The following is a 10,467-nucleotide window of genomic DNA, read 5'->3' as shown; positions in this document are numbered from 1 at the left end:
TTAACAAAATAATACTCCGGCTATTCCAATTTATATGACTATTATTATTGGGAGTAAAATAGCCTTTTTTATAAAATTATGGTTTATCATAATTATTTAATAAAAAATGTAAGTTGTAATTAAAATATTGACCATACCTTTTCATTCCTTTTGAAATACAGGAGTATTTATAAGAATATTAATTTATGTTCTTCGTTAGGTTGAAAGTATTTATGTATACGTTTTACATAAGATTTTTTAAACAGCTTTTTTCACGTTAAATTGGTCTGCATTTACTCCATTAAGGAACAAGAATTTGACAAAATTAAATGTAGCAACATTTTTGTGAAACACAATTTCTTTTTGCTAATATAAAAGATATGCTGAGTGGAGAATAAAGAAGTTTCAAGGACGGACCCTCCCTCGGCTGGAAAGTTGCTCCATTTTATCAATTTCGACAGTCAGAAATAGAACTGTAAGTTCTCCCTTCGTCCCTTTCTGGACACAAAAATCACTAATGTCTTTACCAAATGATTATGTCTCCTGTTATTCATTACGGAACCAGTGGCCAATTGGCGAATTCAGAATTGTAATTCTGAGCTGGGTATGGTTTTTGAAAAGCATATCTAATTCTAATATCAATCTATTTTTCACACACACATATATAGAGTTTAACCTTATGCGCTGGACTCATGGTTGGTTCCGCTACTAACAGAACCCTCAGTTTTCTGTAAATTATCTGTAAAAGGGATTTAAGTTGGACATTTGCTAATTACTCCCAAAGCTCAGCCTATTCCAAAAATGTTAGCAGCATTTTGGCCTTGCCTTTGCTCTGTTTGATAAAGTGTGTGAATGGGGAGCTGTCGTTAGCAATTTTGTTACTCCCTGCCTCCCTATATTCCATTTTATGTGGGTCTATTTCCGAATTAGTATGTTTCAACACTTTTCTCTATTTGGAAACAATTTAACTTCAAAATTTTCTTTTTATCCTTAATAGCATGCTTGTCATAGAAATGTTGTAGCATGTTTAAAACCATAAGTTTCAAAGTCTATCTTTCTTTGTTAAACTGCGTGTCTCGTCAAATACTACCATAAAATTGAAATGGAGGGGCTATATGTGTGTGTGTGTGTGTGTACATTGCCAAGCTTGACAACACTTTGGAGCTTAGCAGCCACAGATTTCATTTTACTTCTGAAGTTAATCAAAGCCAAAAATATGTAATCTGTCCTGGTGGCAGAATAACCTATTGGGGCTAACTTCATCAGTTCGCTGGAGAATTTTGCATTTGTTACCTGTTAAGATTGTGTGGATATAGCAAGAAAGAATACATCTTTTGTTTACAAATTACAGTTCTTTAATAGCAATGGCTCTCTAACCATTTTTAGTTGCAGCGAGCATACTTCCTGCAAAAGAGCATGCAGATGCGACAAAATCTTCTTTTTAGATCCAGTCCAGCTATATGCCGTCATGGTGTGTGGGATCTTGTCCCTGTTTATCTGAAGCATCACGTTGATCCAATCAAACGCAAGATGCTACATACGTCTATTCAGCTTATATTGCAAAGTAGAGCTAAAAGATGTGGCTTTTTAGTTAATTGTCGTTTTGGAACCATTGACTACTCGAGTAATGAGCAGCAGAGTTTTCATATAAATGGTGAGGAGATTTCTTATGATTTATACAATGCATCCATTTGTGAGTTGTGTAGTGAAGGTGATGTTGATAAGGCAATGGGGTTGCTTTCCCAGATGGAGGCTTTGGGTTTTCATGCAAATTATTTGTCTTATTCCAGTTTGATCGCTGCTCTTGGAAGTGTTGGCAGGACCTTGGAAGCTGATGCAATCTTTCATGAAATGTTATCTTCTGGTCGCAGGCCAGGGGTAAAGGTGGTCAATGCGTTACTTAGGAGCTTCTTGCGAAAAGGCTTCTTAAGGCTAGCAGATAAGGTCTTGATGTTTCTTGAAGATTTGGATGTTGAGAGAAACCAAGAAACTTATGAGATCTTGCTTGAGTATTATGTCAATGCTGGGCGGTTGGAGGATACTTGGTCGATTGTCTCCAAAATGAGGAGAGAAAGTTATGGTTTAAATTCTTTTGTGTATAGTAAAATAATTGAACTGTATAGGGACAATGGGATGTGGAAAAAAGCACTAGGCATTGTGGAAGAGATCCGTGAGATGGGGTTACGATTGGATAAGCGTCTCTTTAATAGCATCATTGATACTTTTGGCAAGTATGGTGAGTTGGGAGAGGCCTTAGAAGTGTTTGAAAAAATGCGCCGAGATGGCATAAAGCCTGATTTTCGAACATGGAATTCTTTGATCCGGTGGCATTGCAAGTTTGGGCATCTTGATGCTGCTATAGATTTGTTCGATGAGATGCAAGAACAAGGACTATACCCTGATCCAAAGATCTTCATTATCATTATTACCCATTTAGTGGAGCAGGGTAGGTGGGATGTTATTAATAAAATTCTCAAGAATATGCAAGGGAGAGGACATCACAAGAGTGGGGCTATTTACGCTGTCTTGGTTGATATTTATGGCCAGCAGGGTAGATTTCAGGATGCAGAGTATTGTTTAAATGCTCTGAAATTGGAAGGTCTTCAGCTTTCACCTAGCATCTTTTGTGTCCTGGCCCATGCCTATGCTCAGCAGGTGAGGTGTTGTGCTGTTCCTTTGCTTATATATTTAAACATAAAATAGTTAATGATTATCTGAAAACGTGTGCACTAGTTGAGTAGGTCGTAGCCTCAATATGTTTCTTCTTTTCCATTTTGGGTGTGGGGGTGGAGGAAGGTGCCTGAGGGCCCTTGGGACTTAGTGTGCAGATAGATTGAAAGTTGGAGATTTAGCACGCAGGTAAGTAGTCTTCTGATTGAAAGTCCATCTCTCAGGATTGGTATGTGCATGACTTTCATGTTCCTAGTCTTTAAATTGGATTAAATTCGTAGCATTTGACCATTTTAGGTTCTCTTCGCAACTAAAGAAATATGTTAGTTCGAAGCATATCTGAATAGTTGGGTGCAAAAAGATATTAATACATAGTTTGTTCTAGAAAGAAGGTAAGGAAACTACGGTCTTCCAAATATTCAATCCAAGTTTTTTAACTGATTGCTAATTTAGTTCCTTATTATTTTGTTGTCGGGTGAAGAAATGGGAGAAATATTTGATGGACGGATTATCCCCTGGTCCCCAGTTATCTATTTTTTGGTTGAGATACAGCATAGGTTGTAAGAGAAGAAGAGAAAAATTGATTTTGGGATGTATTACATTATGGTATGAGGAATGACTCTGGGAGTGTCTTCAAATTGCAAATTCTTTCATTGAGATGTGAATATTTTCAACATGGGATCAGTGGCATGACTTAATTCTGTCACTTTATACGATGGTAGTGCAAATCTTGGATTAGATAACTTTAGAAAGAGTTTTTGGGTCGAGTTGAGACTTAAACATCGGCCTTCCATTTACTTTGTCTTAATTTCTGGCATGGCTTGTATTCTTGTTCTCCTTATACTTGAGGTCTCTTTTTACATTTTTCAGTCTACACTGTAAGGTCTGCGTACATATTACCCTCCCCAGACCCCACTTGTGGGATTATACTGGGTCGTTGTTGTTGTTGTTGTAGTCTACACTGTGGGAATACACTTGGTATGTTGTTATTGTTGTTGTTGTTGTATCTATGCAATTAATATTTCCTTCACCTGCATATTACTTCTTTTGAGATAGTATCTTTAAGCAGCTTTGAGGATATTCCATTTTTTTTTATATTCTTGCCTTGTGTGCAGGGATTATGTGAGCAGACTGTAAAGGTTCTGCAGATAATGGAAGCCGAAGGAATGGAACCAAACCTTATAATGCTAAATGTGCTTATCAATGCTTTCGGGACTGCTGGTAGGCATATGGAGGCACTATCAATTTACCAGCACATAAGGGAGATGGTAAGTCCTTAAACATTTCCAACTTTTCCTCAGGCATACTTCCTGAGATAAACTTTGCTGATAGTGGTGCTGCTATTTTTCTAGGGTATTACTCCTGATGTGGTTACTTATAGTACTTTAATGAAGGCTTTTATGAGGGCTAAGAAGTTTGATCAGGTAAAAAGATAAATGATTTGATTTCTTTTCTGGCTTCAGTGAGAAAAGGGAGTAGAAATCATGGAAATTATATGCTAACTGAACTTTTTCTATATTTAGCAGCATTTATTTGGCTCTAATTTGTTGTTGCTTGTTAGGTCCCCAAGATATATAGTGAAATGGAATCCGCTGGATGTACGCCAGATAGAAAGGCTAGAGAAGTGTTGCAATCAGCATTGATGATCCTTGAACAAAGACATTGTTAGTTTACATACAACTTGTTAGCCTATTCGGCTCTAACAATGCTGTTGTTAGCTTCTTCATTCAGAAGATGACGTACAGCACCAAAAACTAAAAAGCACTTTTGATGCTACTCACTGTTATCCACAATCTTTGAGGACTTTGATACTCAAGTAAGATAATGTCCTTGATCTTCAAAAAAGTAATTATTTCTTAATTTTGCTTTCTTTTGGTCTCGTTATTCATTCTTTATCTGTTCTAAAGCTTTGGCCTTGTCGATTTCACGGCCTTCTTACTTGTTTGTGCAGCTTATTGCTGTACCACTTCTTGGTGCCTTATTTAGGTTACGTATCTTCCTGAAATGAAGTTACGGCAGAGCAGCTTGTCATTTCTGAGGTTTGTGAATATGGATTTCAATCTGTTCTGGTTTATATTCACATATGGTATCATACTTATCAACCCGTGGTCACATTTGTGTGCAAGTCTGCCCAAGTTTTGTGCACAAGAAAAGTCATTGGAGTTATATTTAGCCTTAAAATTTCAGTGAAGTTGCATAGAAGTATTGTTCTATTTACGGAGTTAGAGATTAAACGTGCAATACAAACTTGTGCATGGAATTCTATCCTTTTCTTGATTGGAGCATACTGTAGTTTAGGACGCAGTTATACCCTGATTTCTCTCTAAGGCACCATATATGTTTATTCAATTCATTATAGGCTTCATTCATATTATATCTGCCACTATTCGACCTGTGCTTATCCCCCTTTTTCCTATGGAATCTTCAGGTTTCAGTAAATGACACCCAGCCTGTGCCTTTTAAAGGAACTAACTTGTACTAGCAAGGATACTCAGTAACAGCAAGGTGTCCTGGGCACCTTCAGGCTTCACTTATCTTCTTCTGCCGTTCAAGTGGTAAAATAAAGGTGCAATTAATATGTTGTGTCTGGTGCATGTAACCATTACTGATATTCTCTTTTTTCCTTGGCAGCCATTTTTTTCTCCAATTGTACTTCTGTTTTCTGCATTATTGCTATCTCAACAGGGTGAGAAATGGTTCACCTTGGTTTTCCTAGTCACAAGCTCAATTAGATGCGATGAAAGATCAGAATCTGCATGTTTCTTGAATAACTTGATGCTGCGGAGATTGTATTTGCTTGCTGATAATGTAATAAATTTAACTTATATATGCTGATAGTGTTGTTGATATTTTACACTATTAGTGTGTTCTAACTTGTTATAGCAGATTGTTTACTTTATTTATATATTACCAAATTAGGCTTAATATGGAGATTTACGTGTTGTAGATCATTTTACCCCGATGGTATAAAAAAGTTGCACATTGTTATGCAATTTATAGCTTGATTAACTTCTATGCTTACATAATGAAGGGAACAAAAGTAGCATCTTTTAAGGCTAAACAGTACTATTGTGGGTGTGCTCTATGTTGCTGCAATAACATGGTCTTTGTTTGACGCTGATGCAGAATTTGCAATTGACAACACCAAATTTAGAAAGAGGAAGGCCACTGCATTCTTTTTAATTGTGCATACAACTTTTTTTCTTTATTATTAGGACTTGGAAATATAAATACAAAACGTTTGAAGAAATTACGAGCCCGTTTGGACATAAAAAAAATCATTTTTTTCGAATTTTTTTTGCCTTTTCTCTCGAAATTAGCGTTTGTTCATAAATTTTTTAATTTTCACTTGAAGAATTTTGGATTTTTTTGAAAATTTGAAAAACTCAAAAAAGCTGATTTTTAAAATTTTCACTCAGATCACTCACAAAACTTCAAAATAACCCAAAGTTATATTCATGTCCAAACACAACTCTAATTTTCAAATACCATTTTTACTTGATTTTTTTTTTTACTTTTCTTTTGGGGGATTTTACAATTCTTTATGTCCAAACGCCCACTACATGTCTGTGGTATAAGTAATAAGTTCAACGTTCTATTTTGATTTGACGTTCAACTCCAAATAGAATCCAAAAATCCGCAAGATCATATAAAAAAAAGTAGTTCTAGCCAAAACAATGGAGTATTTAAAAAATTAATGGATTTGAAAAGGAAAAAAGTATAATTTATTTTAGAAAATGCTACGTGAACCAAAAAAAAAATCATGTGGTAGGCGTCGGTTTCACACATTCATATTATAGATTTTTTCCCTCAAATCTGCACTTTTAACTTAACAGTGGTGTGTTGTTTTTTAGAGAATACCATGAATATACAAAATGCATTTAGAATGAGACTTAAAAGAAAAAGCATAGTGAAAAGAATAGACAAAAGCCGTCCATAGTCGTATATGCTGAATGCAAATTATAAGTTATATTTGGCGATATTTTCGCATTAGAATAAACTTGTCCACTTTTTAAATACGGAAAAGGGTTAAAAGTGATTTAAAAATACCCTTCATCCACCTATTGGCTAAAAATATCCCCGTCCACTTTTTTGGTTCACTTATATCCTTTGACCATTAGGTCAATGCTGAATTAAAAATAATTATTATTTTTTTTGTAAAACTTAAAAAAATATTTTGCAAAATATTTTCATTTTTTTAAACTAATGCACCAGTAGTCTACTAATTTAGTAAAGTCTTCTTTTTATTTTTTCTAGTTTTTACAAAACAAAAAAAAATCCGTTTCTTTCAAATTTTTTAAAGCATTTTTTTTTTGTAAAAACTGATTTTTTTTGTTGTAAAAACTGACTTTTTTTGTTTTTAGCAAAATATTTTCGTTTTTAAAAAACTGAAAAAATATTTTCAACATTTTTTTCATTTTTTTAAAGCATTTTTTTTTTGTAAAAACTGAAAAAAATATTTTCGTTTTTTAACAAAATATTTTTTTTTTTGAAAACTGAATTTTTAAAAAAAAACTAAATAAGGGGTTGGTTGTGGTTTTTTTTTTTAAAACGGGTTGGGTAAATAAAAGAAATGGGTCGTTTTAATCTGGTGCTGCCACGTGACACTCCATCCAAAATAGGAGTATTTTTGTTCCAAAGTATGACAGTAGGGGTATATAACCCAGAGTTAGATGGAACTGGCGCGCCTTTTTTTTTTTTAACTTTTTATTCGGGTCGGGTTAATGTTTGGGGCGGCTTAGTCCGAAAAATGGTTAGATATGGGTTAGTCTTTCTAATAGGTTAGATGTTTTAATTTCGACCAATAAGAAGTTGCCACGTGAAATTTAAATAATTATTATTTTTAAATCAGCATTGACCTAACAGTCAAAGAGCATTGTAAGCACGTGATTTTTGCCCTATGAAAGAATTACTCCCAAAAATTCAAAATAAAATGATTTTCCTTGGTGTGCAATTTTGAGAATTTTGTGACATTTTTGGATAATTATTTGTATTTGTCTGTGCATGTTTATTTGTTAAATTAATAAAAAATACAAAAATATGTCGCATTTTGCATGAAGGATTTAATTCAACAATTGTTGGTAATTAAGTTTGTTTTACAAAAAATAAAAATTACAAAAATAGGCATCTTTTGCATTTTTAGCATTTAATGTCCAAATATACAATTTTACGCTTAATTATTACTTAAATGTGCGTTAATTGTTATTGGGAGTTAATTTACGGTTTTATAACTTAATTTAGTTCTTAATAATAATTTAAGTATTTTTATAATTTAGTTTTAGAAAAATAAAAGAAGAAAAGAGAGCAAAAATACAAAGAAAAATCGGATTGGGCCACTTCTTCAATTGTAAGCCACAGGCCCAAAAAATTGTCCAACCTTCCCCACGACCCGGTCCATTTCAAACTGGGTCGACCCAATCCATAACCCAAATACCCAACCCCTCTTCATTTTTCATTTTTTCCAACACAAAACAAAACAAAAAAAAAGAAAAGAAAAACCCTAAAAACCTAAGAAAACCCATCCGCCCCCTCGACCCGGTCCATTTCAAACCGGGTCGACCCGATCCATAACCCCAAAGACCCAACACCCCTATCGTAAAAAAAAAAAAAAACAAAGAAAACCCTAAACTAAAACTCACCCGCCCCCATCCCCTCTCCTCTTCTCCAAAATCCATCTTCTCCATCTCCATTTACACAGCCATGGCTGCCCTCACCAGCCTCGTCACCCTCCACCTCCAAGCTCCTCATCGACGCACACGCACACAACTGCGTCAACACACTCACACGAGCACATCTTCCCCCGTCATCTACTTCATCGTCCCCATTCGAGCTTCTGCCATGTCCAACCATGGCTGAGCTTCGATGCTCTCACATGGCAGCTGCCACTGTTTCGTCATCTCCAACCAGCCACAGCTACTTCCTCTGCGTCGACCTTCTCCAAACGACCAGCTACGTCTTCTTCGTCGCGCGGACTGCCATGGCTGCCTCACCTCGCCTCCCAGCTCCTCCGTGTCGCTGCTGCTGCTTCGCCATTGCTGCTGGTGCTGCTCACGTTTCTGCTTCAGCTGCTTCCCGCCGTGTCTGTCTTCGTCTTCTTCGTCGAGCTCAAGCTTGAGCTCGACATCCATGGTCGCCACTGCTTCATCAACCTCGACTGTGTATGAGTTTCAAGCTCTGTTACGTCCAAACGCACCTCGCCTCTGCTGCGTTGTCACTGCTCGACGAGCAGCTATCTTGTTTCAGCTGGGCCGCTGCCACCATTTCGTTTATTTGAAGTTTTGTCGAGGTCGTCGATCGTCGTTTTAAGTTCGTCAAGGTTAAAAGGATGGTGAGTTCGTCGTTGAATTCAAGATCCGTTAGGTCGTTGGCAGTCTTGGCGCGATAATCGTGTCCGGACATATTTGTTCTCATTCAAATTTATCGTCGTTCCGTTCCGGTTAGTTGTTTAACCAATTCGTATTTATCGTTTTCTTATTTTTCTTCAATTTGTTTCATGTTTGTTTTATTGTTCTTGTTTATTTTTTTAGGTAGAAATTGATTAGTTAATTATAATGTTGCTAGATTTAAATTGAAGATTCATTTAATTATTTTTCAGTTTGTTTTATTAATTTAAAAGGATTTAGTGTTAATATAAAAGAATGTTAGTTTAAATCGCTTGAATCCGTTGTTTGTTGTAGATTTAATTCGTGTTCATCTTGTTTGAAGTTCGTTTTTAATTCAGTGATTTAATGTGAAGTTATGTTTTGATTTTTTATTTTTGAATCATGTATCTTTGTTATAATTTTGTTGGATTTAATTTAAAAAGATCAATTGATTATTTGGAGATTAGTGATTTGAATATGTTTATTTGTTTTGTTTAAGTTTAATTCGAATTTGAATAAAGCTTGTTTGTTATTGTTGTTGAATTTTTTCATTTATGTTCATATTTTGTTTGATTGTTCTTGAATCCGAAATTAGTATAGTTTGATCTTCTTGTTTGTTGATTATCATTTTTTGATTATTTCTTCATTTTTGCTTCATGATTTTTGTTTAGTTTTAATATATAAAAAATTGTTGGTTGTAAAGTTGTTAGATTTTAAGTTCAAATGATTATTGAATTTAGAAATCTGAATATACTTGTTTGTTGTTGTTGTTGATTGAATCTGAAAGTAGGTTTGTTTGTTGTTAAAGATGTTGTTCAATCAAGATAATTTTAGTTGTTTCTTTGTTGTTCATCATTTAGTTTGAATTTGTTGTTGAACATTTGTTAGAAATTGGTCATATTTGCTATATTTTGGTTGAAATTGATTAAGTGAATTGGTTGTAGCTGATGGGGCTAGTTTGGTAATTTGTAGTACGTTCAGGGGTAAAATGGTAATTTTAGTAAGGTCGGAAGGATAGTTTGGTAATTTAACATTTTTGAATAATTATTTATGTTAAAGATGGGGGACAAAATGTAATGGGGTGTGGGTGATATAATTGTTTAATATAATGGGGGACAAGATATAAGGTAGTGGAGGAGAATATTGTATTTGTTTATGTTAGGCATGGGGAACAAGATGTAATGGGGTGGGGTTGATATATTTGTTTAATGTAGTGGGGGATGAGTGGGAAGATAATGGGTTTGGTAGGAGAAAGTGGTTGATTTATTAATTGATTAAAGAGTTTTGGGATGAGATATAAATAAAAGACTTGAATCAGATTTTGAGGGGAGACAGAAAAAAGACAGACAGATAGAGAGAGAGAGAAAAAAAAAGAGCTGAATATTTAAGAGAGAGAAAAATTCCGAAAAACATTAAAACTTTCAAGAAAAAAAAATACAAAAATAAAAAAGAGTTG

General features: G+C 34.7%; 1 protein-coding gene across 4 annotated transcripts; it reads left to right on the top strand.

Moving 5' to 3' along the window:
* Positions 1 to 314: 314 nt before the first annotated feature.
* LOC107827950 (uncharacterized) lies at positions 315 to 5,574 on the top strand. 4 transcript variants are annotated; one of them, XM_016655185.2, is made up of 8 exons: positions 315 to 454; positions 1,372 to 2,634; positions 3,765 to 3,917; positions 4,002 to 4,073; positions 4,211 to 4,465; positions 4,601 to 4,688; positions 5,078 to 5,204; positions 5,281 to 5,574. In XM_016655185.2, the coding sequence occupies exons 2-5, from the start codon at positions 1,396 to 1,398 to the stop codon at positions 4,316 to 4,318; spliced, it is 1,572 nt and encodes a 523-aa protein (XP_016510671.2). In that variant the 5' UTR covers positions 315 to 454; positions 1,372 to 1,395; the 3' UTR covers positions 4,319 to 4,465; positions 4,601 to 4,688; positions 5,078 to 5,204; positions 5,281 to 5,574. The 4 variants fall into 4 exon arrangements, with proteins under 4 accessions (XP_016510671.2, XP_016510670.2, XP_075109989.1 ...); XM_016655184.2 differs by having other exon boundaries at positions 449 to 583; XM_075253888.1 differs by lacking the exon at positions 315 to 454 and adding an exon at positions 461 to 888.
* The last annotated feature ends 4,893 nt before the right edge of the window (positions 5,575 to 10,467 follow it).

The sequence above is a fragment of the Nicotiana tabacum genome, chromosome 5 (genome assembly GCF_000715075.1).
Source record: "Nicotiana tabacum cultivar K326 chromosome 5, ASM71507v2, whole genome shotgun sequence".
Taxonomy (NCBI): Eukaryota; Viridiplantae; Streptophyta; class Magnoliopsida; order Solanales; family Solanaceae; genus Nicotiana; species Nicotiana tabacum.
The sequence above is the reverse complement of the archived record's forward strand: the minus strand, read 5'-3'. Positions and strand labels throughout refer to the sequence as shown.